This window comes from Mustela putorius, unplaced genomic scaffold (assembly GCF_011764305.1).
Source record: "Mustela putorius furo isolate JIRA1106 unplaced genomic scaffold, ASM1176430v1.1 tig00000592_pilon_pilon_pilon, whole genome shotgun sequence".
Classification (NCBI taxonomy): Eukaryota; Metazoa; Chordata; class Mammalia; order Carnivora; family Mustelidae; genus Mustela; species Mustela putorius.
In genome coordinates, this window is record NW_025421426.1 from 5,029,664 (window position 1) to 5,049,714 (window position 20,051).

At 57.1% G+C, this 20,051-nt stretch overlaps 1 protein-coding gene across 4 annotated transcripts in view; it reads right to left on the minus strand.

Moving 5' to 3' along the window:
* Nucleotides 1–20,051, minus strand: part of BCAS4 (breast carcinoma amplified sequence 4) — a 55,430-nt gene that overhangs the window by 17,204 nt on the left and 18,175 nt on the right. For 3 of the 4 annotated variants that reach the window (XM_045082086.1, XM_004746202.3, XM_045082085.1), the window contains 2 exons: nucleotides 13,253–13,354; nucleotides 8,404–8,538 (listed from right to left, as the gene is read on the minus strand). In XM_045082086.1, the coding sequence (XP_044938021.1) occupies nucleotides 8,404–8,538; nucleotides 13,253–13,354 (237 nt within the window). The remainder of the gene's footprint in view (nucleotides 1–8,403; nucleotides 8,539–13,252; nucleotides 13,355–20,051) is intronic. The other variant, XM_004746204.3, reaches the window with a different exon arrangement.

Below are 20,051 nucleotides of genomic sequence, written 5' to 3' on the forward strand. Positions count from 1 at the left end.
TTTCTCGGAGCCTCAGATTTGTTTTCTGAATCAACTGACTGCACATAAAAATCTGCATTCCCAACCTTTCCTTTTTAAAAGAAGGCCAAGGTCAGGCCACTCCGAGCAGTAGCTCTGGGCTGGCGTTGATGGCACCTGCCCGGCACCCAGTGCTGCACTTAAGGTCACCGGACCCCAGTGTCTGAATATCAACCCCTGAAGCACGAAGAACATAGGGCTCTAGAGTCAAAGGAACGAAGTCCAGCGTTCTAACTCCCGAGTCTGTCTCCTCATCCGTACACTGGACACGGTAAGAGTACCTGAGTGACAGGTGGGCATGGGGGGAACCCAGCCATGGCAGGTAGGGTACTGGCTCCCACTGGCCCTTCCGGCTGCTTACCACTAAGTCAAAGACAAGTCAGTCCCTCCCAGAAACTCTGTCTGGGGGAATGACAGGGGAAGACACAGAGGACACCCCACTAGGACACCAGGGAACAGACAGGAAACGGGGAGCCCAGAGGAACGCTGCCTGGGGTGGCCGGGGCAAGGGCAGCTTCCCAGGTGTGGGAACGTTCAACTTGGCCTTGAGCAATGAATCAGCATTACCAGGGAGGGTATTCGAGGCAGGGGAACAGCATGTGCAAAGGGCAGGGTGTCTACCAGCCCCAGGGATGCTGCGGTCACAGAGATGCTGGGGGTGGACACCGAGGCTGGTGGTGGCGGTGCTGGAGAGGGCGCGCCGTGTGCCACCCCCCAGGGAGAAGTTGGAAAGCTCCCACTTGGGCTTCAACGGGAAGGGCCCCCCATGAGATAGGAACCCCTTCTCATTGAAAGGAACTAATCTCAACAAGAATGTAATGCTTTAAAAAAAAAAAAATCTGGTTCTCAAACCAGCCTGCCGGGAGCCCTCTGACCCTCCCCAGCACACAAGCCACCAAACATCCGGAGTCAAGCAGATCCATGAACCTGTGAGTATGTAGCTCACGGAGAGCCAGTGTGGTGGGGAGGGCGGGGGGCTGGGGACCGAGCGCCACGCAGCCCTCCATTGTTGCGTTAATATCTGCCATCTGCTCGTGTTGCATTTCCACCGAGAGGGATGACGGGACAGAAGGAGAAGAAGAGGCCAGTTCAGGGCCCGGGAGAAGGAGCCTTGGAGCCTCCTCTGCCTTCTTTGTGTTGGTGCCTGGCTCAGCCTCCACCGCCAGATAAAGCCCCAGCCGAGCCGTGCCTCCTTCCCTCCTTCCGGGAGTCACCCCTCCAGGGGGATTGGGCAGAGGGAGGGGGAGGCGTCCTGGCCAGCCAGAGCCTCCCTCCCTCCCTCTGCTGGACTGGGTGGGGAGGGAGCTGGGGGTGCACAGAGCAAGTGAGCTGGAGGGGAGGAGACACCGAGCCTGGCACTGCTGACTCCTACAGGCCAGCCTGGGCAGGGCTGCTCCGCCCACAGCCTCCATTACCTCCAGGAAAACCCAAGAGGCGGCCCCAAGCTGCAGGGGAGAAGGGCAGGCTCAGACAGTCACCCCAGCTCAGCACAGCCTGCGACCGCCTCCCAGGAAATCAGCAGGGAGGCCATCAAGGGCCACGGAAGCCTGAAGAGCATCTGCTGATGAATAGTTACTGAACACCTACTATGTGCTCCGCTGGGGTAGGAAACTCAAAGGCCCTGGGGCAGGTACCCAGCAGCGGTGGCTTGGGCCGGATGGTGGCTCAGCAGGGATACTGCTCAGGAGCCCGGACCTCGGCTTTGTCAACAGAAGACAAGTACAGATGCTTCTGTGAAATGTGGTTTTTAAATGCTGGCAACTCATTCCAGTTACACACACACAAACACACACACACATCCCCCAAGCTGGGCAAAGAGCATACTTCGGTAGGGCCGATTGGATCTAAGGATCTTGCGTGCACCACCGTGGCTACTGAGGCAGGGGTCTGGGGCCTTAGAAAGAGAAAGGGGAAGACGCACGGAACAGAGTCAAAGTTGGATCAAATCCTGGCTTTGCCACTGACGCTCGGTGACCGTGGGGGAGTATATAGACCCCTCTGAACCTCAGGTTCCTTCCCCATGAACAGGGATAACAACAGCTCGCTCTGGGCTGGTTGGGGGAAGCAGACTCAGGGCGCAGAAGGCCCTTCATGTATGTGCTCACTAGAGCTCTCATAGTTGGGGCTGTAGTAGATGCTCACAGAAACTGCAGGCTGGGGGTCGCCTGCTGGCGCCGGCACAGAGAAGGGGAGAAGATGCCTCTTCACTCTCCCTGTCTCCAAAAGCCTCTAAGGAGTTACAAGCCGTCAGCCTGATATCCAGAGCAGGGGAGAATGCTAGACACAAGGCGCCATAGGTTTTCCCCACTGTGCTTACCATTTAGAAACATTTGCTGCTGACTTTAGACATCAGAAGGTTTAGGGTGCCTGGGTGGCTCAGTGGTTTAAGCCTCTGCCTTCGGCTCAGGTCATGATTTCAGGGTCCTGGGATGGAGCCCCACATCTGCATCAGCTCTCTGCTCAGCGGGGAGCCTGCTTCCCCCCTCTGTCTCTGCCTACTCGTGATCTCTCTCTCTTTGTCAAATGAATAAATAAAATCTTAAAAAAAAAAAAAAAAAAGAAGAAGAAGAAGAAGGTTCTTAGAAGACTTTCGAGGTCTAGCTTTCTCTCTGAAACAGGAAAATTGGGTCATCCCAGGGAGAATGTAGTTGAGCAGCCAGACAATCCATCCCCCTTTAGGTAGGGTGTGGGCTCTGCAGTCCCCTGCGGGTCCCACTCACTACTCCTTGCCGCGTCAGGGCGGTGGACATGCTCCCACACACAGCCGGGCTGCCCCTGGGCATCTGGCGGCTGAGGAAGGGGCCAGGCTGGGTTGCAGTCTGGGCAGCCCCTGGGCAGCCTGGTTCTGTGTGGGTGTCGCGACTTGGCCCCCAGTGGTTTTGCTATTAGCCAAAGAAATTTCCTTGGAAAGTATCACACTCTGATCCACCAGAAAATGAATCAAAATGACACCTCCTGAACAAGATGTTTTGGCTCAACGGAAAACAAAACAAACAAATTAGCGGGGCTGCTCCCTCCGGGCCTCCAGGCACCGGCGCAGAGAAGGAGGCCTGGTGTGGTCCACAGGGCACTGGGAATGGCCACGGGGCCGTGCAGGGCCTGGGCCCCAGGGACACGTGACATTGTCTCCCAGGCCCTTCCAAGGCCCTTCCGAGGCCCCGTGGCTCCAGCTCCGTCTCACACTTCCAGTCCTGCACACATCTAGGAAGATTTCCAGGAGCGAGGGGCCCTCTGCGTTGACCTGGGTTGACAGCGTCTGCTCAGGTGGGGTCCCTGGAACCAGACATTCGTCCAGGAGACCTGGGTCCCCCACCTGGAGCCTCTGTTTTCACTTTCGACTGGACAGGGGGCCTGATGCCCAGGGAGGTGGGGACTCTGGCGAGCTCAGGGCACGGCCTGCGACCTTTCTAGGCTGAGGACTCTCGCTCCTACCAACTGAGCCCGGGAGCTCAGATGGTCCCACTCGCCCCACTCGGTTCTCACAGGACACTGTTCAGGACTCAACACAACACAGCCGAGCCCGAGCTAAGGGGAAAGGAGCCTGGTGGCCCTCCAGTGAAACAGTCTTACCATGTCCCTCGCCTGCTATGAACCTGTCCATGGCTCCCCATTGCCCTCAGAATAGTATAAAACACCTCCATGTGGCCTGAGACACTGCCTAACCTGGCTGTGACCTCATGTCCCCTAACTGTCCCCTTTGTTCCCTCTCGGCCAAGCCACACAGCACTTCCTGCCGTGGTCCTGCCCCACGGGCCCTCCCCTCCCAACTTCACCCGGACTTCCTCGTCATTCGGTCCCAGCGACCGTGGCCCTTCCTCGGAGGCCGTCCTTGGCTCCTTCAGAGCAAGCCAGGGCCCCCTTTCGAAATGACTATATACTGAATTTTCTTAGGATTTGGTCACTGCCTGTATTGTCTCCCACGAGACACAGGCTCTCTGAGGGACGAGATCACAGTTCTCTCCCAAGGCAAGGCAGGACAGAGTTTAAGAAAGTACGTTCATATCCAGATGCCCCGCTGTGTAATCTTGGGTAAATTACTGAACCTCTCTGTGCCTTAACTCACGCACCCGCGCAATGGGGATAAAAGCAGCAACCCCACCCCCACTTCTGGGGCACTGACCAGCCGAGGACAGCGCGTGCCGCCACAGGCCTGGCTCTGTGTCTCCATCGCCATGATACCCACGTCCCGCTGAACAATTGGACACTCTGTCCTGGGTCACTCTGTTCATGTCCAGGCAGAGCTGGCTTTTTGGGTCTACTGATGCTCAGACTCAGAACCGTCCTTCGGAGAGTGCTGGAGTCTTTCTCTTCTTTTCTGTTCCCACTGCCTGGGTGGAGGCCCTCATCCCCTCGCATCAAACACCGAGCCAGGTCCCTGGCAGGCTGAACGTCCCTGGTCGTGCTCTAGTCAGTGAGCCAGCAGCTGAGCGGTCTAGGCTCCCGGAGGCCGAGGGACCTGCCCACGGACACGCAGCTGCAATTCGCCGGAGACGCGGCCTGGCTACCGCAGGAGAGAAGTGCCATGCTTAGCCAAAGGCTATGAGGTAAAAATCTTGGGGCATTATAAGAATCAGTGTAAAAGTGTAACGGGAACCGCAGCACAGCATGAAGCTAGACCATCGTCCCATAAGCACACACATGTGCGTCGGCAGGGAAATCCTACCATGAACCACGCACGTTCTTGGGCCGGGGGTGGCCGGGGGTGGCCTGGGGTGCCAGCCCTGCCCTCATCTCAGCCTGAGGACAGATGGCCCGCTTCTCGGGCGGCTCGGGTCAGAGGGAAAAGGCCTGGGTTTCAGGCGAGCCGGCGATGAGGTGCGGTCCTCAGGCCAGCCCAGGCCCGCCGGCACCCTGTTCTGGGTCCCCGGTGCTGGGCTCGGGGGTGGAGGGACCACTTGCCGGCCCTGTTCCTGGGGTGCAGGGAGACACCGGCCCAGCTACCCTGCACCCTCCCTGGGCCCCAGCTACGTCTGCAAAGTGAGGAGGGAGGGAGAGGAAGAAGGTGGGAAGGAGCGGGCGGGCTGGCCAAGTTCATAAAAACAAGGACCCGGTTTCTCTCTGCGCCCCTCCCCCCCGCCTTCCCAGGAGCTTCTGCTCCAGCTCATGGACTCGGGAATAGGGAAAACATAGCCTGAAAGGCCCCTGCCCAGCTCTAGAGGAGAAGGCTGAGAGCCCTCCCTCCTGGGCCCCATGAGAGGGTCCCCACCCCTCCCCTGACTCCAGAAGGGTCACAGGGGGCAGTGACGGTTGGTGGGATTTCGGGGGAGTGCTATGGCTCATCTTAGAGGGACGGGACCCCTTGCCAGCTCTCCCCCAGGGCCAAGGGAGACTGAGAGCCCCTGTCTCGTCCTTCACTCCACAGGGCCCTCAGGGACCCGTGGGGACCCTTGGAGGGAGTCTAAAGAGGGCAAGTGAGGGCAGGAGATGGAATCTGGGGCTGTGAGGGGCAGCTTCCCACTGTGCAGGGGAGGAAGGCCTGTGTGGACTCACTGAGAGGAAGCGGCTTGAGCCCCATGTGGAATCCCGGCTTCGGGGGAACCCACCCCGTACTCTGCGAGAGCCCCCATCTCCCAGACGGCGGTCCCAGATCCAGAACCGGGCATAGCGAGGGTGCAGGGCCGAGCAGAGCAGGTGACCTGCCCGGAGCCCAGGCCGCACTCACGGATCTGAATCCTGGCTTCCCAACTTTCTGGGTGGACAAGCTATGTGAGTCTTTCTGCCTCAGTTTCCTCCTCCATAAAATTGGGACAGTGACAGACCTACCTCCCGAGGGGAACATCTGGTGCCTGCAGAGTCAGGGCCCCAACACGAGCTGTGACGACCACTGTGCTAGAAGGGCTCCTCCGGCTCACACCCTCGGTGCAGGTGCAGCCCTGGACCTCCCTGGGTCTGCACACACTCGCGTGCACACACCAACGGGCACCACCTGCCCCAGACAAAGCCCTCCTGGGGCCAAGCTGAACACACTGGGTTGCTGAATGACTCACCACCCCTGGCTGGAATGCACTTCCTGGAACAAGTCACCGCAGGTAAGCCTGGGGGCCCCCCTCTCTGCCGGCTGGTAGACATGAGAGGGCACAGGTCCCAGCATGCCCAGCCACACCCACGTGGGATCCTGCTGGAGTGGGCAGGGGAACCCCTGTTTCAGAGGCCTGCGGGCCTGAGTTCCAACCCAAGCACTGAGTTCAGATATATGACTCTCTGTCTCTGAGCCTCAGTCTCCACTTCTAAATGGAAACACTACTGCCAACCACATGGGGACAACAGCGTATCATAACAAAAGACTGGAAAGTGCAAAGACCAAGGGCCCAATAGAACCCACTGTTAGAAGACTTGCTGGAGGCCATGGGCAGTCCTCTGATTTTCCCCCGATGTGCTTCTGAACATTGGTGGACAGAGCACTGCGTGACTGGTGGGTTCCTGTTTACCAAGGAACAGTCACCACAGCTCAAGGGAGAGGGGGACAGAGAAGCAGCTCCAGACTTCATCATTGTTGGATGACAGAAGGTAGCCTTTGCCCGGAGATGGGGCAATCCCAGAGGGCTTCTCAGAGGAGGTGGTGTTAACTTGGGCTCTAAAGGATTAATAGGAGTTTCAAGACCCTGAGTTCTGCGAGGCCACTGTCTGGCTGTTACTGGCCTTGGGCGAGTGACTCACCTGGAGACCAGCGAGTGAGCAGCACATGCCTCAGGCAGGTGTAAGACAAATGGAGCAATGGGGTCCCGGCGGGGACTAGAAAGGGAAGCCCAGTCAGGTATCCCGATTCACACCATTGAAATAACATTGCCTGGCCAAAGAGAACGGAGTACACCAGCTAAACGCTGTTGGTGGGCTGTGAGAGCGTAGCCGCTAACACCTTCCGAACTTCCACTGCAACCTCCTATCCGGTGGGAATCACGGTCACGGCCAGTGCACGTGAAGGCTGGGAAAGGTAAACGAATCCACACCCACGAAATGCCTAGAGCAGTGCCTGGAACACAGTCAACAAAGTGGAGATGTGGGGCAGGCAGAGGGCCGGGGGGGGGGGGTCCCCCCGGCAGAGCCCAGGAACAGTGAGAGACCCTGCTGAGGGGCAGGACAGGGCAGCTGGCTGAGCTGTGACGGGCAAGGTCCCAGAGACAGGTCAACCAGGGTCCAACCCTGCCTTGCCACACCGGGCTGTGTGGCCTCCCACAAGTCCCTTCCCCTCCCAGAACCTCAGACTCCTCATCTGAAAAGCAGGGGGTGATGACAAAGTTCCTTTCTCCAGAGACTGGTCTGAGAAGAGGCGCCCCAGAAACCAGCCGACGGAGCGCTTGGAAGAGACCTGACAGGAACCATGGTGACAATGACCGGAGGCGGCTTTGGGCGGGGTTTCTCAGACTAGGCACTACTCAGGTGCGCAGCTAGAGAATCCTCTGACGTGGGGGGGGGGGGGCTTCCTGGACGGTGCAGAGTGTTTAACGGCACCCCTGGGGATTTACTTACTTATTTGAGAGAGAATGAGAGCATGTATGCAGGGAGCCTGATGCGGGGCTCAGTCCCGAGACACTGGGATCATGACCTGAGCCGAAGGCAGACGCTTAACAGACTCAGCCACTGAGTCATCCCACCGCCCCTGGTTTTTACCCAGTAGATGCCAGCAGCCCCTCCACCCCACATCCAGCTCAAAACCAAAATATCTCCAGACACTGCCCAGTGTCCCCTGGACTGGGAGGCCAGCAGATACCAAGTGGCAAAGACAGATGTGTCTTAAACACTGAAGATCTCCACTGCACAATCAGTCTGGCCTCACTCTTCCCATGGGTCAAAGGGACACAACGACAATTTCTTTGGGGTTGTAGGGAGGATTCCAGGGAAGCAGAGATGTGGAGGGAAGAGACCTTTGCAAGGTAGGAAAGGCCACAAGCAGGCTGGCCCTCCACGTCCCCAGCCCTCCACGTCCACAGCCCTCTACCACCTCGGCCCCTCTGGTCTGCTGGAGGCTAACTTGTGCCTTTCAGGAGAAGGACCCACCCTGAGTTCCGAATGTCACCCTGAGCCTGTCCTTAGGGCTATAAAGACAGGACAGGAGGGCAGGGGTTATCCCTGCTCACTGCGGTAATCCCTGAAGGACCACAGTGCTCAGCATACAGCAGGCACTCAATGGTTGGATGAATAAGCGAGTGGTCACAGCACTGAAGCTCAAACTTCAGGGCAAGTAGAGTTACTCAAGGGAGGGACAGAGACACTCCAGCTGCCCCCCCACCACCCCCCACGGGCCCTGGGTCAGCGCTCCCTCAGCCAGCCTTCCAGACGCCCGTTTCCTGTCTGTGGAAGTGAGATGTGCCCTTTGAACTCTCACTTCCTGAGCCCCTCTCCCCACTCTGGGGCCGGGGAGGAGGCAGGTGGTGGGGAGATACTCACGCTCCTGAAGGAGGGAAGCCCGGCGGAGCCCAGCCATCTCCACAGAGCCTGCGAGAAGGCCCCGTGGTCCCGCTCGGCCCGAAGCACGTGGGCCTCCAGGAAGGAGACGTGGTGCCCAACCATCTTGACGAAGGCCTGGCGGAGAGAAGGGAGAGCCCGGGATGCCCCCGCTGCCACGGACTGGGGCACGGTCCTAGCCACGCGGTCCCAGCCCGTGGAGAGGCCAGGACCTCCCTCGCGGTGGCCTGTGGGCTCCTGAGGAGGTCAGCCAGGGCCCGCTCGGCGGGGGACATCCTCAGACACCCTGACTGTAGCAGTCACGGCTCCGTGGGAGGCGCGCCCACCTCTGCTGTGTCCCTCTTACCTTCTCCCCATGGGGACCCTAGTTTCAGCCTCTGTTTCACAGCAGAGGGACACTGAGGCTCAGAGAGGTCGGGTCGCCTGGCCAACAAGCGGCCGAGAGGGGACTCGGGGCACATCCACCAGACCGCAAAGCCTTCTCTATTAGAAACGAGTTTTTTAGAAATTGCCAAAATGCTCACTTTCATAGTGGATGGCTTTCAGAGTCACCGTCAGAGGCCGCGCGTGGCAGGCAGGAGACGAGCAGGTGGCGGAGGGCGGAGGGGAGGCCAGGGCGGCCCAGAAGGCTGGGTCCAGGCCCCCGGGGGCCCCTCCTCGCAGGGCCTCTGACACAAAATTCCCAGTTGCAAAAAAGAGAGAGAAAGATGGAGAGGGAGGGAGAGAAGTCTGGGGTCAGACTTGGCGGATCAGAATCCAGGTTCCGCCACTTACTAATTGTGCGCCTTCTGGCAACTCAATTTCTACAAGCCTCAATTTGCTTATCCCTGAGACGGTGCTGATATCGCCGTCCTGACTACGAACAGTAACAACCTTGCTAAGCAGTTAGGTGATCAGCAACACTGAGCTCAAGGAATGTCCGGGTTCGGGGCGCCTGGGTGGCTCAGTGGTGAAGGCCTCTGCCTTCGGCTTGGGTCATGATCTCAGGGTCCTGGGATCGAGCCCCGCATCGGGCTCTCTGCTCAGCAGGGAGCCTGCTTTCCTTCCTCTCTTTGCCTGCTGCTCTGCCTACTTGTGATCTCTGTCTGTTAAATAAATAAATAAAATCTTTAAAAAAAAAAAAGAAAAAGAAAAAAAACCAATTGTCCGGGTTCGTTTTGAAAAAAAAAAATTGTTGATTTTATGAAAAGTCTCCCGTTTTAATCCATGCTAATAATAAGTTCACAATTAAAAAAAAAATAATACTGTGTAGGCCCAGAAAAATTCAACCCATTCATCTGCCTCCTTTTTCTGGGTCTCTCTGCATGCCTTTCTCTACACTGAGCACACGTGTGTGTCTGTGTTCACGTGTGTGCGTGTTCATGTGTGTGTATCTAAGTGTGTTCGTGTGTGTGCCTGTGTTTGCATGTGCATGTATTCATGTGTGTGAATGTGTTTGTGTGTTGCGTGCATACATGGCTAAGGCCACCAAAGGTAGCTAGAGCTGCGTCAGAAGAGCCTCACCTCTGTGGGCCTCCCTTGAACCACAGTGGACTGGAAGAGAGTTTCACCAGGAATAAGGACATCTCAGGGCTGGGCCCTAGGAGGGAGCTTCCCTTCAGGAGAAGGAAGCTCATGGCCCCCAAGGCCTACCGGGGGCCCACCATCCCCAGCCCTGCCCTCTCCTCCTTCCACACACGAGGCACACAGGCCTCCCTTGGCTTCCCCAAAAACGCAGGCCCCACTCGCCACAGGGCCCTTCCACCTGCTCTCTCCAGGGTGGGCCCTGCTCTCTGTCCTTGGTGGGGCGAACACAGCCCCTCTCTCAGGCCCTGGCCTGACCGTCCCCCTCCGCAGAGAGGCCTGCCCTCACTGCCTCATCTACCACAGCCCCCGGCACTCGGGAGACCCCCAATGTCCCTGTCTTCTTAGCCCTCTTGAGCTCTTCCGTGTCTACTGATTCATAACCCGTCTGCCTCTAGTATGTGGGTCCTGAAAGGTCAGGTGTGGAGTCCATGCTGTTCACAAGGCCAACCCGGGAGGCCGGTCGGCCTGCAGGGGCTCCGCTGGCTGGTGGGGACGTGGCGGAGCACGTGCAAATGAGGGCGTCCTGAGCGAAAAGACGGTGTGGCACGGCTGCCACCCCAGGCTGCTGGTGGGGCCAGAGCTGGAAGGTCCAATGAGCCTCATGAGATCTCGGGGTGGTGGGGGGGGGATGGGAGACAAGGGGTCCCGGGGCCAGGGAGCTGCCCCCCAGCCAAGAGGCATCAGCTGTGAAACCCAGCACAGAGTCCCGTGGTATCCGTCCCCCCATCCTCCCCGTGGTGACGCCGGTCTGGTGGGGAGCGTGAGGGGACACCGGGGGTGCATGTTCCTGAGGCTGAAGGACCCGCCGGCCAGGGAGAGGCCCGACTCAGGGAGGCTCCGGCACAGGCGGGGCAGGGGCAGCAGGAGGGCGACCTCTTCGTGACGTCGGTCTGGGGGCTGCACCTTGGGAGTCGGGGGGACACCTACCTCATCTTTTCTAGGATGAAAATGTGCAACTTTCATTATCAGGAAGGAGGGAAGAGGGAGGAGAGGAAATTCCCCCTTGTTTCTGAACATACGGGTAAGTGCTGGTGGGCGTAAAGACTTCTGACAAAAGGCCCCGGCTTCAGACCAGGGCACTGGCCAGCCGGGAGAGCCAACACTGGGCACCGGGGAGCAGTCGGGAGATGTCTGCGCCCCCCAACTCTACCACCTCCCAGCTGTGTGACCCTGGGCAAACCACCTCCCCTCTCTGTGCCTCCCCTGCTTCCTCTCCCAAATGGGACCAATAACAGGGCTTGGTTCCCCGGGCCGCTGGCCGATAGAGTGCCTTCTCCCCGGGAAAGCACTTGGGGTTCCTGATCCGCAGCAGGAGCCCTGTATGGACTCGTTTTTAATACTAAACCTGAGAAAGGTCCTAGTGCCTGCCTGAAAGGTCACCCTGCGGTCCCCAAGCCCCTCCTGGTAGGTGGCACTGATCTGAGGGTTGTTCTGAGCTCCCTGGAAGGCTCTGACTGCCCCTCCCCTGCACCCCAGACAGCCGAGGGTCCGTGGCCAGCTGGGCAGAGCAGAGAGCAGCCGTCCCAGACCCTCTGCTCTCAGCCGGTGCCAATAACCAGCAGAACAGCGGTGGTCCTTACCGAGCACCGGAATGCCCCCCCGGAGAGGTCCACGTCCTCATCCCCTGAACCTATGACTAGATCACCTTACAGGGCAAGAGGCACTTTGCGGAAGGGATGAAAGATCCTGAAATGCAGAGGCGATGCTGGCTTGTCTGGGTGGGCCCCATGTGGTCACAGGGTCCTTGTCAGAGGGAAGCAGGAGTGGCGGAGTAAAAGAGAGTCTGGAAGGAGCTAGGCGTGGGGCAGAGGGAGAGGCAGAGGCTGTGGGCCGAGGAAAGCAGGCTGCCTCTGGACAGTGGACGGGGCCAGGACATGAAGGCTCCCCGGAGCCTCCAAGAGGAACCGGCCCTGCTGACAGCTCAGTGTTAGCCTGTAAGACCCATTTTGGGTTTCCAGCCTCGGGAGGATGGTAAGCTACAAATACGTGTTGTGTTAAGCCCTTAGGTTTGTGGTTATCTGTTACTGTTACAGCAGTGCTTTGAGGTCGGGTCTCTCCTGCTGGAGCAGGGCCACGGACGGCACCTGTCTGTCTCACTGGGAGAGCCCCTCAGTGGCACACAGTAGGTCCTCAGTATTAGTGGACTGACTGCCACGGGAAGAGCCGGGCCAGCCTGAGGAGGCGAGAACCAGGGAGGGCTTCAAATCTTCACATTTTCTTTCCTCTGTCAAACGTGTGGAATAAAATTCAAATGAATCAGCTATTCCAAGGGCAAAGTTTTAATTATATTCCTGCCTCATCCTCTGCTGACAAGAAGTTTAACTCTCTGCTAACCCCAGGGTGGACTGCCACGTTCCTTTCCTCCATGGTTCGGGGAGGGGGGGCGCCCATCCCCTCTGTCCGGGAGACCACGAGCAAGTGGCAAGTCCTCCCAGCCTCCCGGGTTCTTCCCTGTGTAAGGATCCAGGACCCCAGGCGGAGCGGCCCAGGACGATGGAGAGCTTGGGCTCCAGCAGATGCCAGCAAAAGTCTCAGCTTCAAGGCATCAGTGGGGGGGGGGGGGGGACACCAGGAAAGTGGCTTCCCTCTTGGAGTTGATGCTCCTCCTCTGGGAGATGGGACAGGGAGAGTGCCGACTTTGTAATGCAGCAAGGAGAAAAAGGAGATACCCTGAGGCTTAGCCTGGGGCTTCCACAAAAAGGATGCGGATGAGGTAAGTCAGCAGTGAGGCAACAGGGCATGGTGGGGACTGCGGTCAGCTGCGGGACACGGGCCCCACCTGAGGGGCGGCTGCCATTGGCTGCACAAAAACACAGCCCACGGCTTGGAAACATTCTGCTTCTCAATATGGATCATCCTCATAGGGGAGTTTATGTGTGTAAAAATTCACTGAGCCATACACTTACGATGTGTAGACTTTATGTATTTATACCTCAAGAAATAAACCTCGAGATTAAAGTATTTAAAGTATTTTAAAAATGTGGGCTAAGTGCTATCCAAGTTTTGACTTCACAAAAGCAGCTTAAAAGTCAGATTTTTATTTTAAAAAGTACCCTGATTTTTAAGTGGGGTACTTTATATAAATTTGTATTTGTCGTATTTTTAAAAATACCAGGTAAATGCAGACCCTCTTTTGCCACCAAGCCCCTGCACTGGGTCTCATGCCCGACACTCTCGAGGCCAGATCAGCATTTCGGAAGACAGGACAAAAGACCCAGAATGAGCCCACGGATCTCACAAAGAAAGCTCACAGTCCCGAACCCACCTCTAGCTGGTTCACTTTGGCATAGATGCCACGCATTTCTGTCACTTTGGCCTGAAGGAGCGGGATGTTTTCCTCCAAGATCTGTGAAGTGTCGCTCCTGATCTGCAAGGAACAAGACAGCTCATCAGGCCCCCTGCCTGGGTACCCCAGGCTCCTGCCCGCCTCTTGGTTCGCCGAGGTCTGCCGAGACCTGGCGGCATCCTGCACAGGGATGGGCCCAGGAATAGCCCAGAATCCCAGGTGGGGGCCAAGCCCACCGCCTCTCAGGCCCCAGACCTACCCAGCTGTTACTTACTGAACCACCAATTGGTTCCCCCACAAATACCTGACAATACCAGTGCCCGACGGAAGGGCCCCGTTTTCTGAACCACTCAGCCGGAGCCAACGGAGAGAAGCCGAGTCTCTCCTCGGAACCCAAGCTGAGAGTTGTCACTGCACTGAAATTAATGGTACTAAGTCGATCGCGATTACTGACGTCTGTGAGCAACGAGAATGGAAACTGCAGCTCTCGTGGCTCCAAGGGCGCCGTGTCTGTCCACGCCGCACCGAGCGTCCCCCACACACGGCATCTCATGTTGCTTCTGCTTGGAAGGGCTCCAAAAGTGCCTATGACCTTTACAAAGCCACATGTTTCCCTTGATCTCCGAAATCGGACACCTAGGCCTCGATTTTCTTCAAGAGCCAAAGGACCAAGCCTAACCCCTCGGCGAGAGAGAGAGAGAGAGAGAGACTGTCTCCACGTTAGCATCTCCTTCGGAGCAGGGAGGCGGCAGAGCTTGCTCTCGGATGCTAGGGAGCATCAGGATCCCCTGAGGGAGACCCACCCGGTGCAGATTCCCAGACCCCTTCCCCTCTGGGGTCAGCTGGGAAGTGTTTTCAGGCAAGTTCCAAAGCTGCGCTGGAGTCGGGGTGCGGCGGGGACCATCGGAGAACACCAGTGGGGACGCTAGGAGCCGGACGCAGGGCTCAGCCTGGTGTGTGAGTTCGGGTCTACCCACCGTGAGCTGTGTGACCCTGGCAAGTCACCGCACCCCTCTGAGCCCTGCTTTGCTTCCCTGGACGGGAAAGCAGTCGTGGTTGTCCTTGCTTCCTTGGCGTGCGGTGAGGAGCCAGCATCTGGCAGGAGTGCCTGGTGCGGCTCGTGCAGGCAGCGCCCGACATGGTCCCCAGTGACTACTGCCTCCTGTGGGGTCCCCTCCCCTGGACCAGGGATCAGCCCTGGAGATTGACCTCTAACAGAGAGGACTCAGCCAAAAGGAAGAGAGGTCACTCTGGAGACAAGGTTCCAGAAGATTGTCCCTCCAGCTTGCTGGCCTTCTCTCTCTCTCTCTCTCGCTCATGTGTGCTCCCTCTCTCCCCCATCTTCTGTTTCACCTGGCCTCTCTGTCACCAGCCAATTGCCATGGCAGAGAGGCTACGTGGCTGGGGACAGAGCGCAGCCTCCAGCCACCTGCCCGTGCAGAATGGAGGCCACACACAACTGCTGCTGCAGCTACCCGCGCGGTCCTGCCCCGGGTGAACCGACGCCTTGCCAGGAGCCCGTGTGAGCAGGACCCCACGGACCACCTGGTGCGGCCGCTTGGACTCCTGAGCCCCAGGCACTGCCAGGTAGTGGGGACCAAGAGTTTTGGGAAAATGTGTTAACCAGCAGAAAATAACAAATGCAGCGATAACTCAGTACATTTTTATTTTAATTTCAGAAATGAATTTCAGAAATTAATTCTGAAATTTCAGAAATGATTGGAAAACTGTTTCTGTTTTCCCTCCTTTTCCTGCCCAAATGTATGAAGCTTCTTGTGGTCCTAGAGTTCTGCTCCTGTCACCCTGTGGGATGACAATCCCCCACTTCCCGGGTCTCGGAAGCGACCCCATCCCCCGAGTGTCCAAAACCAAACTCTCCCCTCCTGGTTCCCCTCCTCTAGTCATGGAGCTGCCATCTCCCTGGGCACCTGGCTCCAAGTCACTGTCCTGGTACACCCCTGTCCCACGCCCTGGTCCCCCAAGGGCACAGACAGGTCCTGAGAGGCTGGCATCCAGCGTCCCGCCACCTGGCCTGTCTCTGCCCTGACCTCCCAGTGCCTCGGTTTCCTAGTCTATAAGATGGGGACCATACAAGTACTTCTCTTGAAAGAATGCTCTGGAGGTTAAACGAGACCATCTCTGACTGGGTGGAGCCCACACCTGCACCTTGTGTGGCTCGCAAAGTGTCTGAGTATTTTTTAATTTGACTTAATTTCTGACTTGAAGAGTCCAGAGGGGCTCTTAGGAGAGATGGCTGATTCTAGAGCTGGGGCAGGCAAGACAAGCCCCTGGAGAACCTTCTAGTGCCAGAATGTATGTGATTGTTGTTTGCTTTTAAACTTCTTTTTCCTTAGGTTATATCTACACCCAGTGTGGGGCTCAAACTCATGCCCCTGAGCTCTAGAGTTGTCGGTGGTCCAGGTGCTCTGTAAGGAAGCATCTGCAAAGATAAAGGACGGGGCTTGTCAAAGGATCACAGGAGCCAACCGGAAAGACCAAATGACTGAAGGGGGAATAATCAGGACAATAGAAAATGTAAGGCCATATGGGATTAGAACCCGAAGGACAAAATGAACCCATGCGAGTCTGTCAGGAAGAAACGATGGAACACAGGCTACAGGAAGAGGACCACGGGGGCCATGTGCCCCTCATGATGCCACAAAAAGGCCCCTTAGCTCAGCAGATTCTCTCCAGAAACCCGCCACCCCCATCCAACCACTGGTAAAATAACAGACAAAGCCAAGCTAAAGGTCTCCTATGAAATATCTGAGCAGAGCTCCGCAAAATGGCCAAGGTCATGAGAGGCTGGGGAAGACAGAGAAGTCACGGAGGAGGAGACAGCGTGGAGGGGACGACTAAAAGCAGTGTGGGATCCTGGACAAGAAAGAGGGCGTTCGTGGGGAGCCTGCAAAAGGAAAATCAAGACGCCCCTGCTGGTTTCTCAGCTCCAGCAAAGGAGCTAAGGCCATGCGAGTTGCTAGCCCTGGGGCGGGGTCCGGGGTTAGGGGAGAGGCGGGGGGAGCGGGCGCGCGGGCACCCTCTGTACCACCCTGCACGCTTCCTGTAAATCTAAAACTATTGCAAAACAAAACATATAAACATGGCTTTAAAATGCTCCCGTGATTAAGCAGGGCTTTACAAGGTGTCTTGAAAGTCTGCCCCTGTGGCAACACCGGGCCTGCGTCTCCCAGGCACGGAGGGCTGGGCTGAGCAGGGGCTGCTCCCCCAAAGGCAGGGCACGAGCTCTCTGGGACACAGTCACCATGCCTCCCTAATGCCTCACCCCCAACCCCCTTCACTCGGGCCCAGATCCTGCCTGGCTCCCACGGGCGCCTGCATTTTTTAGGCTGGTTGGGGGGAAGCTCTCACTATCTTCCTTTTCTTCTCCCAAGGCCAAATCTCTAGAGACACACCCATTTCCCCCTGCCCCGCCAGCAAGGCTAAACTCTGGAGAAATCACCAAGGTTCGGTGAGGCAACAAAGAGCAGATAACTCACGGCTGTGCTGGGTCAGAACGTGGCGGACCAAACGCACATCTTTTCTTTCTGCTAATTTCTAGAGAAATGAGTAGGGTGAGAACGAAGCAAATCAGGAGGGTCTGGTCCTAGTGACCCCCCGACCGGAGAGAAGGGTTGGTACAAGAGGAGATTCACGGAGCTTGTCCGTCCCCTCCTCCGGCTCTGAAGGAAGCCAAGGAAGAGAGGGTCTGGGCCAGCCAAGGCCTCTTTCTGAAGACACCTGTTCACGGGAATCGTGGGCAATGGGGAGCCATCTACACACGCCCGGATGGCAGGCTGCATGTGTGTGTGGGGGGAGTAGAGAGTAATCCTCAGGGTCTCAACGGCCCCCAAACGTTTCTTGTGGCTCCCCTGTGAGCTGGGAACTGGAAGGCGAAAATGAGGTTGGAGGGGCACCACGCCAGCGCGCCACAAACTTTCACCACGTGCTGAGAACGGGTCCTGTGACTCAGAACCGATTTTATCTTCAACCTTTCCTGGCGGAGGACAAAGCAAAGACAGGAAGACAAAAGGAGCCGGCCCAAGGTCACAGGCTACCATGCAGGAGATGGCAGGTTCCTATCCTGGTTGGTCTGAGGCTACCGGTGACATCAGAGGTCCACACGCATGTTCTGCAGGGCCTTGGGGAGACAGCCCATGTCACGTCTGAAAAAACCAAAGCGCACCCACGCCTTTTGGCGCCACAATCTTAAAATGAGGCATATTTCCCTTAGAAGCTCAGATTTCTAGCTTCTTGTGAAAAAGCAGAGTACCTGGCCATCCTGGGTCCATGCCCCATGTGACAGCAATCACCTGGAGCTGGGTGACAGCTGTCTCCTTTGGTTAACCACAATCCCCACCACTCCCTAGAGTCTCCCCGGTGTCTGTGGCCACCCCATGTGCTCTCTTCTTATAGGGAAGTCAAAGGAAAGCAAGACGTTTCTGTCCTCATGCCCACTTCACATGCATCTGAGCAAAGAGAGGTCAGTGAAGAGCCAATGCGGGTTGAGACTCTGCCAGGACGAACCCCCAGCCAGGTTTACCTGCCTGAGCACCCAGCAGACCCTTCTCCAGCCTGGTCTCCCACCTCCCCGGAGCTGGGCAGCGGACGCGGGGGTTCTCGCTGAGCAAAGACGGCTGTCCAGGATGATTCAGGGCCTCCAGGAAGGACAGCCAAGTGCACTTGACCCAAGAACTCCCACCAATGCCAAATGCAAGTGCTGGCCCAAGGCCAACAAGGAATTTTCTCCATCCATGTGAGCAAAGTAAGAGCCTGCTCCCTGCCAGGGAGGGAGGGCCCGGACAAGGGGCCCAAGCTCCAGAGGGCACTGAGCTGAAGGCTCTACAAATCCTCTTGGGTGTCACGGCCTTCTGCTGCTCTGGTGATGATGACGGTGACCTTGGGAGCCACCACCCGTGGGTCACCTCCTACAGACCTGGCACCTGGCTAAGCAGTTATTTTTTTTTTTTTAAAGATTTTATTTATTTATTTGACAGACAGAGATCACAAGTAGGCAGAGAGGCAGGCAGAGAGAGAGGAGGAAGCAGGCTCCCTGCTAAGCAGAGAGCCCAATGTGAGGCTTGATCCCAGGACCCTGGGATCATGACCTGAGCTGAAGGCAGAGGCTTAACCCACTGAGCCACCCAGGCGCCCCTAAGCAGTTATTTTTAACTGAACATAGAAAATGACAGCGGCGAAGGGCCCCGGCCTCAAGCGGATGGCGGGGTGAACGAGTGCGTGTGTCCACATCTGTGTCAGCCCCACCCCAACCAACGTGTAGGACGGCCCATCACCAAAGAGTTTCCGGTCATGACCGCCCTCCCGGGGCAAACCATGAACCAGATTCCGACACCAGGTGTTCCGTGTCTGACTCCTTCTACCACTTCACGTTCAGGAGAGGTACCCACGGCGTTCGGGCCACTTCACTCTTCTGCATTAAGGTTGCTTCCGGGGGCGCCTGGGTGCCTCAGTGGGTGAAGCCTCTGCCTTCGGCTCAGGTCATGATCTCAGGGTCCTGGGATCGAGCCCTGCATCAGGCTCTCTGGTCAGCAGGGAGCCTGCTTTCCTTACTCTCTCTCTGCCTGCCTCTCTGCCTACTTGTGATCTCTGTCTGTCAAATAAATAAATAAAGTCTTAAAAAAAAAAAAGGTTGCTTCCGGTTTGGGGCATCATGAACAAGGCGGCTCGGTACACTTGTGTTCGGGTCTTCGCAGACTCTCATTTTCGTCTCTCGGGTAATCACCTCGCGCGGCAGCTGCTGGAATGGAGTAGGGTCAGCGCATGTATGACTTGGTAAGAATCTGCTGGACCGTTTCCCAAGGGGCCGGGCGTTTTGTGCTTCCACCGATGTGTGAGCAGGTGTCTCTGGGCTCCGTGCTCGCCCACACTTGGTACTGTCGGTCTTTGTTGTTGTGGTCAGTCTAGAGGATGTAACGGGCACATCCCCGCCTCATTGAGTCCACCCCGTAACACTTAGGAGAAGGACTTGGTTTGCAGATTAAAGAGGACTACAAATCCTTTCCATTCCTTCCATAGACACAGGGGTCTGGGACCTCTCCCCCTGGATCTGGGTGTGCTACCTGACAGTTTCGACCAGTAAAACAGGACAGAAGTGAGACTGTGTCAATTTCCATCCTGAGCCCTCCAGAGAACTGGCAGCTTCTACTTCCCATCTGTCGGAACGCTTGCTGCGGGAGGCGGGATGCCCCGCTGCAGGAGCCCGAGCTAGCCCTGAGGAGAGGCTGCATGGGGACAAATGACACCAGCCCGTCCCCAGCCACCCAGCATTCCTAGCCCAGACGTCACAAGCAAGAGAAGGAGCCACCTTGGAAATCCCTGCCCCAGCAGGTGGCATGTAGCTTGGATGAACCATCCCCTCTGTGCCCTGCCCTGGCCCGCATAATACATTGGTTGTTGATTGACACCTCTAAGTTTTGGGATAGTGTGATGCATTATGGACCATTATGTCCATTTTACAGAAGGGAAAAGAAAGGTACCGAGAGGGGACATGCTATGCCTAAGGCCCCAGAGCAGGAAGAGTCAGAGCTCAAAGTGGCAGTGACTAGCATTATATCTAAGGTCTAAACAGGTGGCAGGCGCAGGGCCATGAATTCCAGCCACACAGAGTGGTCAGGGACAGGCTGACCGTGGAGCTAATGTATCCAACAGGAAGCCAGACTCTTGCTTCTGAGAGTCTGATTTGATCGGAAACAGAGCTGCTTCTCTCTGGACTGTGCAGGGAGCCTGGCGTCTCTCAGATTTCTAATGTGATCAGTGTTTC